Source organism: Pelodiscus sinensis, chromosome 30 (assembly GCF_049634645.1).
Source record: "Pelodiscus sinensis isolate JC-2024 chromosome 30, ASM4963464v1, whole genome shotgun sequence".
NCBI classification, from domain to species: Eukaryota; Metazoa; Chordata; order Testudines; family Trionychidae; genus Pelodiscus; species Pelodiscus sinensis.
The window spans coordinates 11,564,796-11,588,137 of NC_134740.1; the positions used below are offsets into that span (position 1 = coordinate 11,564,796).

General features: G+C 48.4%; 3 protein-coding genes across 3 annotated transcripts; 1 reads left to right on the forward strand and 2 right to left on the reverse strand.

Moving 5' to 3' along the window:
- Positions 1–3,943: 3,943 nt before the first annotated feature.
- LOC102452599 (olfactory receptor 10A4-like) lies at positions 3,944–4,897 on the forward strand. Its single transcript, XM_006112322.2, has one exon. The coding sequence runs from the start codon at positions 3,944–3,946 to the stop codon at positions 4,895–4,897; it is 954 nt and encodes a 317-aa protein (XP_006112384.2).
- Positions 4,898–8,005: 3,108 nt separating this feature from the next.
- On the reverse strand, positions 8,006–8,974 carry LOC102452859 (olfactory receptor 10A4-like). Its single transcript, XM_006112323.2, has one exon. It carries the CDS (start codon positions 8,972–8,974, stop codon positions 8,006–8,008), a length of 969 nt encoding a protein of 322 aa, XP_006112385.2.
- A 7,067-nt stretch (positions 8,975–16,041) lies between these two features.
- LOC102453107 (olfactory receptor 10A4-like) lies at positions 16,042–17,010 on the reverse strand. Its single transcript, XM_075912046.1, has one exon. It carries the CDS (start codon positions 17,008–17,010, stop codon positions 16,042–16,044), a length of 969 nt encoding a protein of 322 aa, XP_075768161.1.
- Positions 17,011–23,342: the final 6,332 nt, after the last annotated feature.

The window sequence follows — 23,342 nt, forward strand, 5'->3', positions numbered from 1 at the left end:
TCATCTGTACAAGTTTCCACTTCTTGTCAGCTTCCTTCTTGTTAGCTTCTTGTAAGCTCATGTAATGCCAATATTTAAAAAGGGCTCTAAAGGCAATCCTGGCACTTACAGACTGGTAAGTCTAACTTCAGCACCCGGCAAATTAGCTGAAACAACAGTAAAAAATAAAATTGTCAGACACATAGAAGAATGTAACTTGATGGGCAAAAGTCAGCGTCGTTTCTGTAGAGGGAAATAATGTCTTAGTAATCTGAGTTCATTGAAGGGGTCAACAAACATGTGGACAAGGATGATACAGTGGATGTAGCGTACTTAGATTTCCAGTGAGCCTTTGACAAGCTCCTTCGCCAAAACCTCTTACATAAATTACAATGTCATGGGATAAGAGGGAAAGTCTTTTCATGGATTGAGAACTGGTTAAAAGACAGGAAACAAAAGGTAGGAATAAATGGTAAAATTTCAGAATGGAGATGGGTAACTAGTGGTGTCCCCCAAGGGTCAGTCCTAGGACCACTTCTACTCACCTTATTCATAAATGTGCTGGAGAAAGGGGTAAACAGTGAGGTGGCAAAGTTTGCAGACAACACTACACTACTCAAGACAGTTACGACCAAAGCAGACAGTGGAGAACGTTGAAAAGATCTCACCGAACTAAGTGATTGGGCAACAACATGGCAAATGAAATTTAATGTGGATAAACGTAAAGTAATGCACATTGGAAAAAATAACCCCAACTATACCTATAGTATGATGGAGTCTAATTTAGCTACAACTAATCAGGAAAGAGATCTTGGAGTCATCGTGGATAGTTACATCCACTCAGGGTATGTCTACACTAGAAAGTTAGTTCGAACTAACGGACGTTAGTTCGAACTAACTTTCCTATGCGCTACACTAGCGCTCCGCTAGTTCGAATTTGAATCGAACTAGCGGAGCGCTTAGTTCGAACTAGGAAAACCTCATTTTACGAGGACTAACGCCTAGTTCGAACTAGCTAGTTCGAACTAAGGGCTGTGTAGCCCTTTAGTTCGAACTAGTGGGAGGCTAGCCCTCCCCAGGTTTCCCTGGTGGCCACTCTGGCCAACACCAGGGAAACTCTATGCCCCCCTCCCGGCCCCGGACCCCTTAAAGGGGCACGGGCTGGCTACGGTGCCCGTGCCAGGTGCAAGCCTGCCAGCACCCAGCTAGCAGACCCTGCACCTGGCACGGCACAGAGCCACCCACCCGATGCCTCCCAGCCCACCCCCTCTTGCCGGGACCAGGCTGGCGGCTCCCGGGAGCTTGCCCTGGACCGCAAGAGGCGGGCACCTTCCTGGGCTAGTGCGGACATCGTGGACCTCGTCCACGATCTCCGCACTAGGCACAGGAAAGTGGCCGTCTAGGGCAGGAGAGCTGCCAGCCTGGCCACCCAGGACCAGGTGTGCATGAAAATCAAGGGGGTCCACTGAGACCCCCGACCCTGAGCCCTGAGCTTACAATGGCCGTCCTGGGTCAGACCAAAGGTCCATCTAGCCCAGTAGCCTCTCTGCCAACAGCGGCCAACCCTAGGGACCCTGGAGGGGATGGACCGAAGACAATGACCAAGCCATTTGTCTCGTGCCATCCCTCTCCAGCCTTCCACAAACTTTGGGCAGGGACACCACTCCTACCCTCTGGCTAATAGGACTCCATGGACCCAACCTCCATCACTTGATCTCACTTCCCTTTAAACTCTGTTCTAGTTCTAGCCTTCACAGCCTCCTGCAGCAAGGAGTTCCACAGGTTAACTATTTGCTTTGGCAACAACAACAACAACTTTCTCTTACTAGTTTGAAGCCTGCTACCCAGTCCTTTCCTTTGGTGTCCTCTAGTCCTTCTTTATGGGAACTCATGAAGAACTTTTCTGAATGCACCCTCTCCACCCAACCCCTGCTTTTAGAGACCTCTATCCTGTCCCCCCTCCGTCTCCTCTTTTCTAAGCTGAACAGTCCCAGTCTCTGTAGCCTCTCTTCATCTGGGACCTGTTCCCAACCCCTGATCATGTTAGTTGCCCTCCCCTCTCCCAGCCTTTCTCTTCCCCTCTCCCACCTCCTTTTCCCAGTCTCCCCCAGTTTTTTTCAATAAAGACAGAGTCAATGTTGGAAGAAACATTAGCTTTATTTTGTACATCAATAAGAAGGGGGGCTAGGGAAGGGCAAGTGGAAGAAGGTGAGGGAGGAATGGGGCACGAGCCCCCGATGGGGAGGACTGGGCTGGCTCTGCGGGCTTCTGGGGGTGGAAGCTCTCCTGCAGCCCCCCAATTACTCCCTCTCCCCAGATGGCAGCCTGCGGCAAGTGCAGCCGGGCTGATGGCCGAGTGGTGTGATGTGCCCAGTGTGGGCACTCAGGGCACTCCAAGCCAGAACTTCTTTGCAAGCGGGGCACCCCTTAGAACTGTGTGTCCGGGGTGGGGGTCGGGACCCTTTAAGCGCAGCCCTCGGCTAGCCTGAGACAGTATCTCCACGCTCTAAGTCCTCCTTTTATGCCCTGCCGGCACTGCTTCCGGCCATCATTAAGCCCTGTTCAGAGTCCACTCAATGTGGACTTACTAGTTCGAACTAGCAAAACGCTAGTTCGAACTAGTTTTTAGTTCTAGATGCGTTAGTTCGAACTAGCTTAGTTCGAATTAACTAATTCGAACTAAGTTAGTTCGAACTAGCGCTGTAGTGTAGACGTACCCTCAGTGTGCAGTGGCAGTCAAAAAAGAAAACAGGATGTTAGGAATCATTGAAAAAGGTATAGAGAATAAGACAGACATTGCCTTTATATAAAACCATGGGACGCCCACATCTTGAATACTGCGTACAGATGTGGTCTCATCTCAAAAAAGATATCTTGTCATTAGAAAAAGTTCAGAAAAGGGCCACTGAAATGATTAGGGTTTGGAACGGGTCCCATATGAAGAGAGCTTAGAAATGAGGAGACAAAGGGGGATTTGATAGAGGTGTATAAAGTCGTGACTGGTGTGGAAAAAGTGAATAAGGAAAAGTTATTTACTTGTTCCCACAATATCAGAACTAGGGGCCTGCAAGTGATGGGCAGCAGGTTTAAAACAAACCAAAGGAAGTTCTTCTTCACACGGCACACAGTCAACCTGTGGAACTCCTTGCCTGAGGAGTTGGGAAGAACTATTACAGGGTTCAAAAAACAGCTGGACAAATTCATGGAGGTTAGGTCCATGAATGGCTATTATTCAGGATGGGTAAGGAATGGTGTCCCCGGCCTCTGTTTGTCAGAGCATGGAGATGGATGGCAGGAGAGGGATCGCTTGATCATTACCACTTGGTTCACTCTATTTGGGGTACCTGGCATTGGCCACTGTCGGCAGACAGGGAACTGGCCTGGATGGACCTTTGGTCTGACCCAGTCTGGCTGTTTTTACATTTTTTATCTCCAACCTAGACCTCCCCCATTGTAACTTGAGCCCATTGCTCCTCGTTCTGCCATCTGCCCCCACTGAGAACAGCCTCTCTCCAGCCTCTTTGGATCCCCCTGTCAGGTAGTTAAAGGCTCCTCTCAAAAGCTGCCTGTGTGTGATCTCTTCTAATAACAGAATCCACTCCTAGGATCAACACCCCGACAGCAAAGGCTCTGCACCTAATGTCCAAGAGTTAAGTGCTGGTCTCTTGTCACTGAATTTACCCGCCCTCCCTCTCTCCACAGACTGTGTGCGTCCTTCATGACTTTCGTGTTTTCCTGTATATTAATGGCTGATCTCTGTGGGCACGGCTTCCTTGGCCTCCCACCCAAGCCCTGCTGTTCCCTCCTGCTGGCGATGGAGCCCAGGTACACATTTATAAACTGAATTACAGCCAGGTTGAAAGTCAAGGCTCCCAAGAGACTGTACGAATTGTGGGATTCACTTGCATGTGTTTAGCAGGGCTCAGAGTCATCTCCGGCATATCGTTCGTTGTCACCCCGACTGATGATCTATTCCAACGGAGACCCTGGCGAGAACGAGACCATCTCCAGCGGGTTCATCCTGGTGGGGTTTTCCTACCTCAACAAGCTGCAAATCCTTCTGTTTCTCCTTCTGCTGCTCATCTACCTCCTCATCCTAATGGGGAACCTGCTCGTTATCCTCCTGATAAAGCTGAATCCCTCCCTCCACACCCCCATGTATTTCTTCCTGGTCAACCTCTCCTTCGTGGAAATGTGCTGCACCACCAGCATGGTCCCTCAGCTTCTGGTTCACCTCCTGGTGGAGGAAAAGACCATCTCCTTTGTGGGATGTGCAGCCCAGATGTACGCCTACACCATCACAGGCCTCACAGAATGCTTTGTTCTCGCGGCAATGGCCTACGACCGCTACGTGGCCATCTGCCACCCTTTGCACTACATGACCATTATGAGTGGTCGGGTGTGCGTACAACTTGCGGGGGCTTCGTGGTTCTTAGGCATCGCAATGGCACTTTCTCCGTCCACGTGGGTCTTGAGCCTTCCCTTCTGTAGCTCCCGCCGCATCCATCATTTCTTCTGCGACATCCCCCCCGTGCTGAAGATGGCCTGCGCCGACACATCAAAACACGAGATCATGGTCTTGACTGTGTGTGTTCTATTCATCATGGGCCCTTTTCTATTGACAATCCTGTCCTACATCCGCATTCTCTCCACCGTCCTCCAGGTGCCATCCGCGGAGGGGAAACGTAAGGCCTTCTCCACCTGCTCCTCGCACCTCATGGTGGTGACTTTGTTCTACGGGCTGGCCCTCATCACCTACCTGGGGGTCAAGTCTAGCTCCACCTCAGAGAGCAATCAAATAATTACCCTCATGAACATAATTGTGCCACCAGCATTGAACCCTGTAATATACACGCTGAGGAACAAAGAGGTGAAGGGGGCCCTGACCAAAACATTAGGAAAGGTCTCCGTTGCATAGAAGTGTTGTAACTCGACACATTAAAAATAGATTAAGTCAAAAGGGTGGGAGAGAGGGAAAGTTACAGGCATTTTGTTCAACTTTGGCAGAAGGTCCTTGTTTTTTTAAATGCTACTTTGCTAGTTGAATAAAATGTGACTTGATCTACAACTGTCAGGAGAATTGGAAGAGAAATATAAGAAAAATAAATATACACACAAATAACATAAATGTTTCACAAAATATGCAAGTTTTTGCACCTTTTGACCAGATCTATGGTGCACTGCATATTCAAATCTGCTATCTAGAGGAAAAAAACTTGAAAAGTCACAGGAAAAAAAAAGCTAAAAATGAGAACGCTTTCCTAAAACGTACACCTCCCTGTGGGCAATTTTTCCAATTGCCACCAGAAGTTTAATACTACAAAAATTCCAGATGGTTCTTGTGACTGACAAGAGGAGTGCTAGCCCGTACTCAGTCACTCAGGAGTGAAACTCAGATAGCTAGCAAGAGTGCTGGCAAGGGTGGCGGGGGGGGGGGGGGCAGACGAGTCAATCGAGAAAGAGGAGTGAAATTTGAATTGTGTAAGATATCTTCCCTGTTTTTTTCGTGTGTTGGGAGAGTTAAGCCAGGAGTTGAGACACAAAGGATCATTTAAATCCATACAGGAATTCGGGGTATGGAAGTAGACTGAACTCAGATGGGATCATGAGTAAATTAAGGGGAAATGTGTATCCAGTCACACTCAGGGTATTTGTCTTTATTGTTGTGTTTTGGTATGAACTGCTCTGTGTGAATCCGTGCCTCCCTTCCCCCATTCATCACCTAAGAATTGTCCCCAGAGATTTTTCTCTGTGTTTTAATTTGTTTTCCTTACTTGCACTGTAACATCTAGCCACCGAGATTGCTTTCTCAAGTTTATCTTTTGTTTTGTCAATAAAAATCACTTTTTTCAAGTTGATGATTTGATTCTTGTGTCCTGGAAAGTACAGGAGTTCTGTCTGTCTGTCTGTGTATACTATGGAGTTTTTCCGGGATCCCGGAATTATCCCAGAAAAACTGCGACGTCTAGGTAATGCATCTGCTCTTCCAAAAAAAATTTTGGATGCCCTCCACAGACTAATCTGGGATGCCCTCCACAGACTTTTAGGATAGCTAGTCATTCCCCCTCTGCTTGCACCAGGAACTTGGTGACTGGGGTGCGCCACTTGGTTTCCATTAACAATTTTACTCTCAAGCTTTTCTTTCATTTTTTCTCTTCTTTATATGCTTTTAGATGCTTAAGAACTGGCCCAGCATGTTCTTTGGGCCAGAAATTGTCCTGAGGCATAAATTGACCCGGGACCGTGGCTAGGCCTTTGAGACCGGGAGACCCTGTTCGGAGTTGGAGAGATCGGGTTTTATAAGCCAGGCATTCATACCACGGTACGTGTCTATACTCATTAAGGGTGTGTCTAGACTACAGGGTTTTGTCGAGAGAAATGTTGTCGACAGATACTGTCGACAAAGCTTCTGTCTACAAAGAGCGTCTAGACTACATCCAGTTCTGTCGACAAAGCAAGCCGCTTTGTCGACATAACAGTGCGGACACAAAGGACAGTGTAGATGCAATAATGCCTTCTATTGACAGAACTCTGTCGATAAAAGGCATTATTCCTCGTAGAATGAGGTTTACATACGTTGACAAAACTGCTGAGTTTTGTCAACGTTATGTCGACATAACTCAAAGGCAGTGTGGATGCAGGTATAGTTTTGTCAATAAAAGTCCACTTTTGTCGACAAAACCCTGTAGTCTAGACACACCCCATCAGGCCAGGGATTGTTGCTTTGATTATGACTGTAGGAATGACTCATCTTTACTAAATTATTGAATGAAGCAGAGATGAGGGCGATTATGTGGTATCAAATTATGGGAGTGGTGCTTGGGAGTGTACAGTGCGAAGTTGAATCACTCCTCCCCCCCCAGATTTAAGCATAACCCATTTTGGTTTTACTCAATAAGATTTCACACAGAAAGAATGTGTCTTCACATACATGCCCAGCCACACCTATCTGAGAACACCCATTCCCTGAGTGGCACAGCGGGTCAGTTGATATTATCCATGTGGACACAGATGCCGACTGTGATGGGCCTCCAGGAGCTGTCTCACAATGCCCCACTCTGGCCATTCTGGTCCCAGTGGTGAACTCCGCTGCCCAAGGTGCAGCTGGACAGGAAGTCCCTCCTCCCTAGGCAAGCCCCGCCCTGCTGTGAAATTCCCTCTGTTGGGGGCCCCATGTGGGAAGGGCCCTTGGCAACTCCCCACTGTGGAGTGGAACGGGCCTGTGGAGCACATGGCCCACACGCTCCACACACCCTGCTGCCGGCAGCAATGGCTTTTGGGAGCCATTTAAAAGCATCCGGGCCCTGGGAAATTGCCCCTTTTGCTCCAACCGTCAGCAGGCCTGGCAGGGGCTCCCCTTGGAGACCAGCTGGAGGGGGACAAAGGCAGACGAGACCAGCCCAGGGGTAGGAGCAGGAAGTAGAGCAGCTGTTTGTTGTTACCTTCAGCCCCACCAGCCTCTCAGTTTGCTGTCAGAGAAACACAAACTTTTTCTCACCTCCTGCTGCAGCCCATGAAAACCTCAATTTTGGGACCCCCCATCCCCACCTCTCCCCGTCAACACCCCACATGGCATCGGTGCCCAGGTCAGTGGCAGGGCTGTTCCACCTGGGGGGTGTTAAAAAGAACAAGAGCTCCACATATTCCATCCTGTCACAGACATGGTTGGTGACTGTGTGCCAGGAAGGCAACGTTTCCCTTTTTAAGTTTCTTTTCATATTTTGACGTTCGGGACACTCCATCGACTAAATCTTCTTCTTCAATTTTTCAGTGATTTTTTTTTTTAAAGTAAAAATTTCCCAACTATTATACATGATGGAAAATTAAGACATTTAAAATTTGGAGGTTGTTTTTCATAACAACCATGTCTCTTTTCATTATCCCAGCAAGTTGAGAACAAAACAAAATGACAAAATTTGAGTAAACATATCGAGAGTCATTGTGAGATATATAAGAAAATATGAATTTTCCTTAATCCCCTCCCCCCACCCCCTTGCCCATTTTGATTCACTCAACTTTCCATTCTCTAATTTCTCCGGCTGTGTGCAAAGATACTCTTCACCACTGCTTTTCTCATGGCTCCCTTCACCTCTTTGTTCCTCAGTGTGTATATTAGGGGGTTCAACAGGGGTGCCACAATGGTGTTCATAAGAGAAATCATTTGATCACTCTCCTTGGTGGAATCAGACTTGGGCACGAGGTAGGTGATCAGGGCCGTTCCATAGAAAAAAGTCACCACTGTGAGGTGAGAGGAGCAGGTGGAGAAGGCTTTACGCCTCCCCTCCGTGGATGGCAGCTTGAGGATGGTGGAGATAATGCGGACGTAGGACAGGAGTATCAACAGGAAAGGGTTAATGACAAACAGCCCTGTCACAATGAACCCCACAATCCTAATGTTCGATGTGTCGGTGCAGACCATCTTCAGCACGGGGGGAATGTCGCAGAAGAAGTGGTGGATGCAGTAGGAGCCACAAAAAGGCAGGCTGAAGATCCAGACCGTTGGAACAATCTCCACCGTGATGCTGATGAGCCATGACGCCCCCGCGAGCTCTGCACACACCCGGCCGCTCATGATGGTGGTGTAGTGCAGGGGGTGGCAGATGGCCACGTAGCGATCGTAGGCCATGGCCGCGAGAAGGCAGCATTCTGTGAGGCCCATGATACTGTAGACGTACATCTGGGCTGCACAGCCCACAAGGGAGATGGTCTTTTCCTCCACCAGCAGGTGAACCAGCAACTGCGGGACCACGCTGGAGGTGAAGCACATTTCCAAGAAGGACAAGTTGACCAGGAAGAAATACATGGGGCTGTGGAGGGAGGGGTTCAGCTTTATCAGGAGGATAACGAGCAGGTTCCCCATCAGGGTGAGGAGGTAGATGAGCAGCAGAAGGAGAAACAGAAGGATTTGCAGCTCGTTGAGGTAGGAAAACCCCACCAGGATGAACCCAGGGGAGATGGTCTGGTTCTCGCCAGGGTGGCTCTCAGAATTGTTCATCTGCAGGGGTAACAGAGAGACACGGGAGTCAAACCCACACGTGTGGAGGTGAATCACACATTGGACACTGATTTCCTTTCTGCTGGGGGGCATTTGTCCAAATCTTGCTGCAGTTCGGCATAGACACGTGTGACGGGGTGGAGCCCCCAATAGGGGTTCACAGCTGGCGCTGTATGGACGTTGTATTTTGGCCCCAATGGAACTGCAGCGGATTCACAGTGGGTCAGAATCGGATACATTGACTCCAATGGGGCCACGTCAGTGTATGCCAGCAATAGGGGGCGTAAAAGCAACGGTGCTAGTTGTTTTCTCTCTGTTTGAAAACTGAGCTCTCCCGATCCCTGAAACTCTGCCGTAATCGCAGGAACCTTTTCCTGGGTTTTACACACACTCACACACAAACACACGCACATCGAGGGGGCATGACAGAGATGCACATGAAGGTAGCTCAGTGGTTTGAGTATTGGCCTGCTTCAGTACTGGTCCCAATCCTTCAGGGGACCATTTCGGGAGCTGGGGCGAATCTGCCAAGGATGGTACGTAGTTCTGCTGTGAGGGCAGGGGATTGGACTCAATGTCCTTTCAAGATCCTTTTCAGCTCTGTATGGGTGTGTCTACACTACAGTGTTATCTCAAAATATCTCATTTCGAAATAACGTGTCTACACACAAAATGCATTTCAAAATAGCTTTTTGCTCTTTTGAAATAGTGCGTCCACACTGATTGGATGCTGAATCACATTTAAGGCCGGCTAGAACAGGTTCCGGCAGGGCATCCGGTCAGAAGTTAGCTTGTGGCCAGGGCAGCCAGCAGGGCACCTGGGAAGGGCTGGAGGCCCCCTATTTCAAAATAAACATCTATACAACACTTATTTTGAAATAGCAATTTCAAAATTGGCACTATTCCTCATGGAATGAGGTTTACCAATTTTGAAATAAGCCCTCCTTTATTTAGAATTTATTTCGAAATAGCGGTTGGCTTGTATAGACGCTAGGAAAGTTATTTCAAAATAACTTTGCCGTGGTAGACATACCCTATGAAATAGGTATAGGTGTATGTCCATAAATTATTCACAGAGAGCAAATTATATCACTCAACCAAAGCAAACCCTGCTGGTGCGCTATGGACAGTGCGTGGCACAGGATGCTTCTCGAATGGGGAACAAGAGACCTGGAGGAGAGGTGGGAATTTATCTGCCTCCTAGAAGAGTGTCTTGGGGGAACAGACACTCCCCTTTATTCAGCTTTGGTGAGGCCACATCTGGAGTATTGTGTCCAGTTCTGGGCCCCCCACTACAAAAAGGATGTGGACGCATTGGAGAGGGTCCAATGGAGGGCAACCAAAATGATTAGGGGGCTGGAGCATATGACTTATGAGGAAAGGCTGAGGGAGTTGGGTCTGTTTAGTCTGCAGAAGCGAAGAGTGAGAGGGGATTTGAGAGCAGCCTTCAACTTCCTGAAGGGAGGTTCCAAAAAAAAGGAGAGAGGCTGTTCTCAGTGATGACGGATGGCAGAACAAGGAGCAATGGTCTCAAGTTGTGGTGGGAAAGGTCCAGGTTGGATATTAGGAAAAACTATTTCACTAGGAGGGTGGGGAAGCACTGGGATGGGTTCCCTAGGGAAGTAGTGGAGTCTCCATCCCTACAGGTGTTTAAGTCTCGGCTTGACAAAGCCCTGGCTGGGTTGATTTTGTTGGGATTGGTCCTGCCTAGGGCAGGGGGCTGGATGTGATGACCTTCTGAGGTCTCTTCCAGCTCTATGGTTCTATGATTCTATTACCCTGACGTTGGCGAGGACTTGGCTCAGCACGCCAGTGCAGGGAACTGCCTCTCCTGGAGTCAGTTCTTTATTTCTCACACAGGATAGTCGCCCAGGCTGTAAATAAACGGAGTGGTTTACTCACTGTGAGGGAGAAGGACTCGAGAGGTTCTTTTCAGTGGCGGGTGGGTGATATTTTCAGAGCACATCAAGGCAACAGGATGCTGTGTTTAAATAAACAGAAAAAACAGGAGTGAGGGTAAAGAAACACACGTTATATCCAGCTCTTAATGCTTGGGCATCGGGTGTGGACACTTATTAGAAGACCCCAGCTGAACCCACGGGACTGACGACACTGAGACCCATGCACAAGGCCCCCGTCAGGAACCAACATTTCTACTCCCCTTCAGTGGATGATGGACGATGAGGTGGGTCAGGTAACAGAGGGGACTAAAGACGAGGGAAGGAGAAGCCAGAAATAACAACAAAAACCCCAAAAGAACACATAAAACCAAGACACGGTGATGAGCCGCGTTGGTGCTCGGGGCACCATGGAAATCTGGGGCCAGACATTCACCCAGAATGAGAGATCTGGAGACCAGTAGATTAAGTGATATGCTAAAAGATGTCCTGCCAGGTAGATTTCACTGGATTGGCCGGGTGGGAGAGGGGGCTGTGTGAGGATGACAGACAGTCAGATAGATAGATAGATAGATAGATAGATAGATAGATAGATAGATAGATAGATAGAGGGGGTGTGTGGGGATAGATAGATAGATAGATAGATAGATAGATAGATAGATAGATAGATAGAGGGGGTGTATGGGGGTAGATAGATAGATAGATAGATAGATAGATAGATAGATAGATAGATAGATAGATAGAGGGGGTGTGTGGGGATAGATAGATAGATAGATAGATAGATAGATAGATAGATAGATAGATAGATAGATAGATAGAGGGGGTGTATGGGGGTAGATAGATAGATAGATAGATAGATAGATAGATAGATAGATAGATAGATAGATAGATAGATAGATAGATAGATAGATAGAGGGGGTGTGTGGGGATAGATAGATAGATAGATAGATAGATAGATAGATAGATAGATAGATAGATAGATAGATAGATAGATAGATAGAAGGGGTGTATGGGGATAGATAGATAGATAGATAGATAGATAGATAGATAGATAGATAGATAGATAGATAGATAGATAGATAGATAGAAAAAGGGGAGGTGGGGGGAGAGAGAGAGAGACGAACACACTCCCAACCTCCGTGCTCACACACACATTGTGGTTCTCTATTCGTATATGGACGTTTGAATAGAAAGAAGCGGTGAGATGGTTTTCTCCAGTTGCAGGCTGGGGCACGGTTCTGGCGGACCACGTTGGATGAAAGGCCGGGGGCCTCCGTCGTTCATTCGTAGCCTCCCTCCCGTAGGAGGAGCAGTTCCCTCTCCGTGCGGCAGGTGCTGGACGTGCTGAGGGAACAGGGAGTTTTATTTCCTTCCCTGGCCTGGGGGACGGCGTCCCAGCAGGCACTACCCTGTAGAAATCCCCAAAGCAGCATTCATTGGGGCCTGTCGTTTCACAGCCCGTGGTACCCGCAGCATCGGAATCAGCATGTGCGTGGGGTAGATGAAATTCATCAGGGGTTTGCTCACGGTGGCAACTTGTGTGGCCCTGCCCTTCGTTAGGAGGCGGCATTTCAAGAGGAAGCAGGAATGAGCTGCCCCAGGCAACACAACACACAGAGGCAGGGGCAGCGGCAGGAACACACCGCAGGGCTCCTGGCTCCAGGTCCCTGAGGCACAGATGGGAACCCAGGAGCTCTGACTCCCAGCCCCTCCTGCTCTAACCATTACTCCCCACGGCCCTGCTGGTGCTGGGCACAGAACCCAGGCGTCCTCACTCTCAGACCCCCCGCCCCCCCAGTACCCACAGGTCCCATTTCCCTCTTGGAGGGCCAGCCCCACAGCCCAGAGCAGGCGGGGGGACGGGTCCTTTTGGCTCCAGTCCGTTTGCAGCGGGACCAGGATCAGGGCGGGCTCCCAGGGGTGTTAGAACAAACTCTTTGTGGGAGCCGAGGGGCGGGGGGCCGGGGGCGGCAGCGAGTGGGGGGATGGGAGCTCTCTCATGTTTCAGGTACGTTGACCCCTTTGCTACAGCAGGGCCATAGGGGCTACCGGGCATGAAGTGTGTGCTTCATGTGGGACAGATTCCCCCCCCCCCCAGTAAGTGTTGCTGGCAATGTCCCAGCCTGGCACTAGGGGGCGCTGAGGGGCTGGGCCGGGAGGGCTCTGTGGGACGGTGTCAGGCGGGTGGATCCCAATGCCCCAGCCTGGCACTAGGGGGCGCTGAGGGGCTGGGCCGGGAGGGCTCTGTGGGACGGTGTCAGGTGGGTGGATCCCAATGCCCCGGCCTGGCACTAGGGGGCGCTGAGGGGCTGGGTCAGGAGGGCTCTGTGGGACGGTGTCAGGCGGGTGGATCCCAATGCCCCAGCCTGGCACTAGGGGGCGCTGAGGGGCTGGGTCAGGAGGGCTCTGTGGGACGGTGTCAGGCGGGTGGATCCCAATGCCCCAGCTCAGCAGCAGGGGGCGCTGAGGGGCTGGGCTGGGAGGGCTCTGTAGGATGGTTTCAGGTGGGGGGGGGGTCCCAACGCCCCACCCTGGCACTAGGGGGTGCTGAGGGGCTGGGTCAGGAGGGCTCTGTGGGACGGTTTCAGGCGGGTGGATCCCAATGCCCCAGCCTGGCACTAGGGGGCGCTGAGGGCTGGGCCGGGAGGGCTCTGTGGGACGGTGTCAGGCGGGTGGATCCCAATGCCCCAGCTCAGCAGCAGGGGGCGCTGAGGGGCTGGGCTGGGAGGGCTCTGTAGGATGGTTTCAGGTGGGGGGGGTCCCAACGCCCCACCCTGGCACTAGGGGGTGCTGAGGGGCTGGGCCGGGAGGGCTCTGTGGGACGGTGTCAGGCGGGTGGATCCCAATGCCCCAGCTCAGCAGCAGGGGGCGCTGAGGGGCTGGGCTGGGAGGGCTCTGTAGGATGGTTTCAGGTGGGGGGGGTCCCAACGCCCCACCCTGGCACTAGGGGGCGCTGAGGGGCTGGGCCGGGAGGGCTCTGTGGGACGGTGTCAGGCGGGTGGATCCCAATGCCCCAGCTCAGCAGCAGGGGGCGCTGAGGGGCTGGGAACTAAGCCTATGGCTCTTTTGGGGACGCTTTCCTCTGGGGGGGGCCGCGCTGACCCCAGGGCCCCAGTGGTAGCTCTTGGAGCTGCCGCATATTAAAGCTCTGTTCCTCTGTTCTGGCCATCAACGTGTCCACGGGGCTGGTGACAAGAGGAGGAGGCCGCGGCACGTACGCACACGCCGAGCGTGGCTCATTCCCTCCTTCTCCTTCCAGTCCTTCTTCAGTCTGGCACCTTCTCACCCCGTGGCCGGGTATTAGCACAATCCCTGTTGGGTTGGAATAGAGTGTGCACGGTGGTTGTAGGCCGTTCTGTGCCTCAGTGTTCTTTGTTAATCTGTGGAACTCCTTGCCTGAGGAGGCTGTGAAGGGTAGGACTATAACAGGGTTTAAAAGAGAACTAGATAAATTCATGGTGGTTAAGTCCATTAATGGCGATTAGCCAGGATGGGTAAGGAATGGGGTCCCTGGCCTCTGTTTGTCAGAGGATGAAGATGACTGGCAGGAGAGAGATCGCTTGATCATTACCTGTTTGCTGACAGCAGCCAATGCCAGGTGCCCCAGAGGGAGTGAATCAGACAGGATACCGGGCTAGATGGACCTTTGGTCTGACCCAGTATGGCCATTCTTATGTTCTTATGTCAGCCATGCTTTCTGAGAGCACGAAAGACCTTTCCCTTCCTAGTGGCAAAGAACCAGCCAGTCCGTTGTGTCTAAAATGGATTTGAAAGCAGGACTCGATTTTTACCATTTTGTTGCACGTTTTAAAATGACAATCGTGACCTAAGGAAATGAGTATATTGACCGGATTTCTCAGTTGTAAGGCGAGGTGTTTGTGCCCGTGTGCACCCGGCTTTTTTGTACCAGAGACTGTGTTTTGTAACAAAGACATCGACCTGGGTTTGTGTAACTAACAAATGAGTGTGTTAAAAAATCAGTGTGACGGTCAACGGACCAAATGTGGTAAAAAACGAAGTCCAAAAGAAATGTAAATCCCCGCTTCATTTGCATAAAAATGGCTGCCGCTCTTTTCCGGCTCGGAGCTTTGCCAGAAAAAAGCACCAGTATAGATGCAGATCTTTTGGAAAATAAAGGCTTTTTCGAAAGATCCCTTATTCCCCTTAAAATAAGGAATAAGGGATCTTTCAGAAAAGGCTTTATTTTCCGAAAGATCCATGTCTAGACTGGCGCTTTTTTCCGGCAAAGCTCCGAGCCGGAAAAAAGCGGCAGCCATGTTTATGCAAATGAAGCGGGGGGGATTTAAATCCCCACTTCATTTGCAATTGTGATGTGTCTAATTTGCATCCCTTTTCCGTAAAAGGGATGCAGTCTAGACACAGCCTGGGTTTGTCTGTTTGCCTGTATATGTAAGCATATGCTACCTGCTTTGTGACTGTATTCTCAATAAACACAGTGTGTTGCCTTTTCTCTCTAGAAAAATCCCATGTGCTCCTTGTAAGCAGAACATTTTTGGTGGTGAATGCGGGCAAGACTCACGCTGAGGGGAGGACACTCCTTAGACATCAGGAGCCTCCATTTCAGTGGTCTGATACCAAAAGCACCAAGCCCTTTTCTCTTTTATGTCCGGTTTGATGCATGGGTCATGTGCTCTCTATGCCTGTGTGATGGAAGTTAACAGAACGAGAGCAGGTCAAATGAGGTGATCTAGACGTCCTTTTTGACCTTCCCTTCTGTGCCCCTTGGACAGTGAGGAATGCCCCAGTGAGATGCGCCCATCAATGTTTGGGGTGAAGCAGCCACAGACCTGGGAGACATGCCCCTGGAATACGTTTCTTTTACTGCTTTCTTTTCCTTGGCATTTCAAATTGTGGAGACCTAAAACAAGGAAACTACTTTAACTAAATATTCTTCTTTGATTATTCAGTGAATTTTAACACTGGTGACATGTTCTAGCTACCATATTTTCAGTAATATCAAGCTATTTAAAATTTGGAGAGTTTTTGTAACAACTGTTTCTCATCTCATTCTCCCGGCAGGTTTAGAACATGTTAAAGCCAATCAAAATGTTAATTTGGAATACAAATATTGAGAGTCATTGCTGGAAATTCAACAAACTTTTCATGAATTTCCATGAATGCCCCTTGATTAACTCTACTTTCCATTCTCTAATTTCTCTGGCTGTCTGCAAAGATGCTCTTCTCTATTGCTCTTCTCCAGGCTCCCTTCACCTCTTTGTTCCTCAGCGTGTAAATCATGGGATTCAACACAGGGGCCACAATGGTGTTCACGAGGGAAATCATTTGATCGCTCTCCATGGTCGATTCAGACTTGGGCACCAGGTAGGCGATGAGGGCCGTTCCATAGAACAAAGTCACCACCATGAGGTGGGAGGAGCAGGTGGAGAAGGCTTTACGCCTCCCCTCTGCTGACGGCAGCTTGAGGATGGTGTAGATAATGCAGACGTAGGACAGGATTATCAACAAGAAAGGGCCCATGATGAACAGCACCGACACAGTGAAGACCATGATCTTGTTTTTCGATGTGTCGGCACAGGCCAGCTTCAGTACTGGTGGGATGTCGCAGAAGAAGTGGTGGATGCGGTGGGATCCACACAAGGGCAGGCTGAAGATCCACGTGGTCTGAGCTACTTCCACTGAGATCCCAATGCCCCATGAAGTCCCTGCGAGCTGTGCACACACCCGGCTGCTCATGATGGTCGTGTAGTGCAAGGGGTGACAAATGGCCGCGTAGCGGTCGTAGGCCATGGCTGCAAGGAGGCAGCATTCTGTTAGGCCCATGATGGTGTAGACATACATCTGGGCTGCACAGCCTGCAAGGGAGATGGTCTTTTCCTCCACCAGCAGGTGAACCAGCAGCTGTGGGACCACACTGGAGGTGAAGCAGATTTCCAGGAAGGACAGGTTGACCAGGAAGAAATACATGGGGGTGTGGAGGGCGGGGTTCAGTTTTATCAAGAGGATAACGAGCAGGTTCCCCATCAGAGTAAGCAGGTAGGTGACGAGCAACAGCAGAAAGAGAAGGATTTGCAGCTTGTTAAGATAGGAAAACCCCACCAGGATGAACCCATCCGAGATGGTCTGGTTCTCGCCAGGGTCTTTCTCGGAATGGACCATCTGCAGGGGCGACAGAGACAGAGACGCTGGAGCTGAGTGTGAGCCCTACTCAACGCGGTGTGATGGGACTCACACAGTTCATGTTGGTTGCCTTTCCGCTGGGAGGCTTCTGACTAAAACCTGCCGCTACTCTGTGTGTGGACATGCACCTGGGCCCATCACTGCCATGTGCGAGCTGCTACAGTTGTCTGGGTGTCAGGCCGACAGCATTACAGTCGGTCAGCCGGAGAGATGCCCACTTGGACATCAGTGGCACTACAGCTGAGTGACAACAGATTAAATTGACTCTGGGAGCTACATTGGTGTATCCCAGGAAGGGGAGTTTTCTTTCTTTCTTTCTTTCTTTCTTTCTTTCTTTCTTTCTTTCTTTCTTTCTTTCTTTCTTTCTTTCTTTCTTTCTTTCTTTCTTTCTCCCCCCCCCCAGAGAAATCCCCCTTATTCTGCACAAAGTTTTATACCATGTGAACTCATAACATAACATAAAATAAGAACACAACAACAGCCATAGTGGATCAGTCCAAAGGCCCAGCTAGCCCATTGGCCTATCTGCCCACAGTGGCCAATGCCTGATGCCCTAGAGGGAGTGAACAGAAAGAGGTAACCATCAAGCGATCCCTCTCCTGTCATCTATTTCCAGCCCCTGACAAACAGAGGCTAGAGATACCATTCCTACCTATGCTGGCTAATAAGTATTGATGGACCTAACCTCTATGCCTTTATTAAGCTCTTTTTTGAACCCTGCTAAAGTCCTGGTCTTCACCACATCCTCTGGCAAGGAGTTCCACAGGTTGACGGTGCGCTACATGAAGAAAAAAGGAAGAGCTCATGTTCTCCATCACACTCAGGGTAAGATGAGATGCCCAGACTCCTTCCCCCACTCCTCCCATAACTGTTACTGTCACTGGGTTTATCAAGAAACAACAGTGGTTTTATGAAGTATAAAAGTGTAGGTTGGAAGTGGCCATAAGAGATGGCAGGCAAGACACAGGAACGTTCCTAAAGAAAATAAAACACAATACACAAGCTAAAGCTAACATACCAAAGACACTACTTCCATGTCGTGTCTCAGCCCCTGGGTTGCTTTCATGAGAGGCTTTCACAGACTGGAAAACCTCCCAACCTTTCCCCTAGTTTACTCTTGCATGTCTCCAGCCGCCATCTTGGGTGTGGTGGCCGGGTTGCACTGCCGACTGGGATCATCTCCCTCCTCGCCCGTACATCGGATTTGCAGAAAGCCGGAGCCCTTGGTTTCAGTCTGACCCCGCCCAGCAACTCGTGGAAAAGTCCATGGGTTAAGAAGGATTCCAGTATCATGTGGTACAGTTACATGTCTCTGTAAGACCCCCTTCTCCATACTTCATAGGCCGACCCATGAGTCCCCAAGAAGGCAAAGCTTCCTTGCTTCTTTGCCAATGGACCAATAGAGTCTAAAAGTACCAGAAATGGTGCTCCCTTCGCATGGCTTTATGAAAGACACCAGTTTCTACTCCAGATTCCTAGCTTGGTCTACCAAGGGGATACCCACATACAGGTGGGAAAATCATATTCAGAAGACTATAACGTTTCCAACGATGACTGATATATACACATACGTGAGATATTCCAATCGAGTCCCATTCACATTCACAAATCGATTTCCACAAATCGTGTGGAGTGACCCATCACACTTGGTGTCTCCCAATATCCAAAAAACAGAGTTAGGGCCAGTTCCTTAAACGACGTACATTTTAACATCTCCCTGGGTATACACAGAGCTACACTAGTTTTTACCAGGTGAGGTTCTTTATCCCATCACCTCACTGCAAAGCGTTTCACAAAAAGGAATGTCCTACAGTGTGAGAGACGTTTCCCACAGATGTTTTACTTCAAGGCTCTTTCTTGACAAGAGACGTAATGATAATTGGCATGACAGTGACATGACAGAGTTGGACATGATAGCTTTCTTTGATAGGATAACGAGTCTTGTGGATAAGGGAGAAGCGGTGGATGTGGTATACCTAGACTTTAGTAAGGCATTTGATACGGTCTCGCATGATATTCTTATCACTAAACTAGGCAAATATAACTTAGATGGGGCTACTATAAGGTGGGTGCATAACTGGCTGGATAACCATATACTCAGAGAGTAGTTATTAATGGTTCCCAATCCTGCTGGAAAGGTATTACAAGTGGGGGTCCGCAGGGGTCTGTTTTGGGACCAGCTCTGTTCAATATCTTCACCAACGATTTAGATATTGGCTTAGAAAGTACGCTTATTAAGTTTGCAGATGATACCAAGCTGGGAGGGGTTGCCACCGCTTTGGAAGATAGGGTCATAATTCAAAATGATCTGGACAAATTGGAGAAATGGTCTGAGGTAAACAGGATGAAGTTTAATAAAGACAAATGCAAAGTCCTTCACTTAGAAAGGAACAATCAGTTTCACACATCAGAATGGGAAGCGACTGTCTAGGAAGGAGTACGGCAGAAAGGGATCTAGGGGTTATAATGGACCGCAAGCTAAATATGAGTCAACAGTGTGACGCTGTTGCAAAAAAAGCAAACATGATTCTGGGCTGCATTAGCAGGTGTGTTGTGAGCAAGACACGAGAAGTCATTCTTCCGCTCTACTCTGCGCTGGTTAGGCCTCAGTTGGAGTGTTGTGTCCAGTTCTGGGCACCACATGTCAGGAAGGATGTGGAGAAATTGGAGAGGGTCCAGAGAAGAGCAACGAAAATGATGAAAGGTCTAGAGAACATGACCTATGAGGGAAGGCTGAAAGAACTGGGTTTGTTTAGTTTAGAAAAGAGAAGATTGAGGGGGGACATGATAGCAGTTTTCAGGTATCTAAAAGGGTGTAACAATCATGAGCTACGGAAGGGGGTCTGGGAATGATGGAAGAAGGAGACTGTTTACGCACTGCGTGAGCATTGGCAGAAATGGGAACTGGTGTCTCCTGAAATCTGAAACTCTCTATACAAAAAGAAACTTCTCCTAGAAATTACCACACACACACACACGTGCGCACGCACGCGCACGCACCCATATACACAGGATATGTCTACACTGTGCCGCTGTTTCAGGATGCCAGAAGTCTACATAAGCCATATCTATACAAGCTGCCCATTATTTCAAAATATTTTGAAATAACTGGTGTGCTATTTTACCATCTCAATAAAGCTTGTTGCATGAGAGATAAGGGATGTGTTATTTTGAAATTTGACACTGTGTGGACCTGCCAAATTTTGAAATAACCAATTTTGAAACAGAATTGAAATAAGATATGCAATTTGCATAGCGCAAATTACGTATCTTATTTTGAGTTTAGGGTGCAGGGTAGACATAAAGGGTGTGTCTAAACTACATGGCTCCATCAATGGAGCCATGTAGATTAGGCTGATCAGCAGAGGGAAATGAAGCCGCGATTTAAATAATCGCAGCTTCATTTAAATTTAAATGGCTACCACGCTGAGCCGACAAACAGCTGATCAGCTGTTTGTCGGCTCAGCGTGCTAGTCCGGGTGCTCCTGTGCCGACCTGAAAGCCCTTTATCGACCTCCCCGTTATGCCTCGTAGGATGAGGTTTACCGGGGAGGTCGATAAAGGGCTTTCATGTCGGCAGGGGAGCATCCAGACTGCCCCGATCTGCCGACAAACAGCTGATCGGCAGAGCGGGGCAGCCATTTAAATTTAAATGAAGCCGCGATTATTTAAATCACGGCTTCATCTCCCTTTGCCTAACAAACAAATCTACATGGCTCCGTCAATGGAGCTATGTAGTCTAGACGTACCCACAGAGAGGAAAGAGCTTTTCTCATCCACTGTGGATTATAGAAACACAGAGATGCATAGTCCAACAAACACACAAACGGACAACCAAAGGAATCAAATAGAGAAAAATAAATTAAACAATCAGAGCAAAATCTGGTGATGCACTACGTACAGGGCATTGCACAGAACAATTTAAACACAAGTGAATGATCATATCTAAAGATGCAGACCTGGGGGAAAGGGCTGAATTCTTGTGACTCTCTGAAGAGCTACTTTGGAGAACCTCCACTGACATTTCCGAGGAGTTTCCACAGCACGCCTAGGTCAGGAAATTCAGGGCTGGCCGGGAAATGGAGTTTCCATCCCATGGCACATCCCAATGCCCCAATCTTTGTTTTCACCCAAAATCGATATGAACAGATTGAAACAGCAAAAGTCCCGATTTCGATTCAGAAGAGTCGGATTGAAATCAAAGGGAAAATTGAAAACTGCCATCAAAATTGACATTTTCTAATAGCAAACATCAATATGGATTCAACCATTTTTTTCAGAAGGGATTCTGATTAATTGGATGATTGACTGACTCACTGACTGACTGACTGATTGATTGCTTGGCTGATATTTGGACCAAGTCTACACAAACGGAGACATTTACTTACCATTATTAGAAATAACGTCTGTATTGATGCAAGTCGCTGGTAGCTGTGTGATATTTTCAGAGGTCCCAAGATGTCTGGACTCTGCATTTGCATACAGAACATGAAAGCAATGAAAGAAGCACAAAGGAGATCGCACTGAGACCATCCAGGTGATTGAATTCAGATCCATTTACAAGACCCACCACTAGAAACAACACTTATGTTGGGGGTATGTCTACACTACAGAGTTTTGTTGGAAAAACAGCCATTTTTCCGAAAAAAAATGTCCACACTGCAATTGTGTTCTTCCGCAAGAAAATCGAAAGAACAGAGGGGCTTTTCCAGCATTGGTCATTCTACCAGGAAGAAGCCTTTTTGCGAAAGAGCTCTTTCACAAAAAGACATGTGTGCACGGGGAAAAGGGCGTTCTTTCAGAAGAAGATCGAAGAGGAAAAAACACAGGTACCCTGGTGGCCACCCGTCCGTAGTAATCACAGCTGACAATCAGCCTGGATACTCTCTTTCAAAAAAGCAGATGGTTTTTTCGATGCACGGTTGCAGTGTGGATGCTCTCCTTCAGAAGAAGTTTTTTCGGAAGATTTCTTTCTCCGAAAAAAGCCTGTGGTCTAGAAGGAGTCAAAGCACAAGACCTATGAGGAGAGGCTGAGAGATTTGGGTTTGTTTAGTCTGCGGGAGAGAAGAGTGAGGGGGGATTTGAGAGCAGCCTGCAACTCCCTGCAGAGGGGTTCAAAGAGGATGGAGAGAGGCTGTTCTCAGTGGTGGCAGGTGGCAGAATGAGGAGCAATGGGCTCAAGTTGCAGTGGGGGAGGTCTAGGTTGGAGATTAGCCCTGTCTGGGATGATTTAGCTGAGATTGATCGTTCATATATTAGGAGGTTCTCTTCCAGACCTAGGAGTCTATGATTCTAAGGAGCAACCCCCAACAACAGGACAAAAATAGCAGAAAGAATCATACACATCGATCACTCAGGTGGGCTCTATGGAATTATGGGACCAACTTCTCCTGGGGTAAATTAGTGTCACACTCCTGAAGTCAAGCTCTTCAGCTGGCCCAGGATTGATAATTAGCTGAATTCAGACTGATAGATTCAGAAACTAAAAGATCAATTGATATTCTAATAGGTAGACTGACCAGTGGATTTGACTAGATAGATAGATAGATCGGGGGTGGGGACAGATAGATAGATAGATAGATAGATAGATAGATAGATAGATAGATAGATAGATAGATAGATAGATAGATAGATAGATAGATAGATAGATAGATAGATAGATAGATAGATAGATAGAGGGGGTGTGTGGGATAGATAGATAGATAGATAGACAGACAGACAGACAGACAGACAGACAGACAGATAGATAGATAGATAGATAGATAGATAGATAGATAGATAGATAGATAGATAGATAGATAGATAGATAGATAGATAGATAGATAGATGGGGTGGGCGGTTATAGATAGATAGATAGATAGATAGATAGATAGATAGATAGATAGATAGATAGATAGATAGATAGATAGATAGATAGATGGGGTGGGCGAGGATAGATAGATAGATAGATAGATAGATAGATAGATAGATAGATAGATAGATAGATAGATAGATAGATAGATAGATAGATAGATAGATGGGGTGGGCGGGGATAGATAGATAGATAGATAGATAGATAGATAGATAGATAGATAGATAGATAGATAGATAGATAGATAGATAGATGAAGACACACTCAGCCCATGTGCTCCGACACACACAAAGTTTCTCTACACACGTATGGGAAATTCAAATGAAAAAAGGGTTGGCCTGTCTTTGTGGTAACTGCAGACCTGGGCATGACGCCAATGGACTTTACTGGGGACCTTAGCGATTGATTCCTAGCCTACCTTGCTTGAGCAGCGCGGTTCCATCTGCTCGCGGCAGATGCT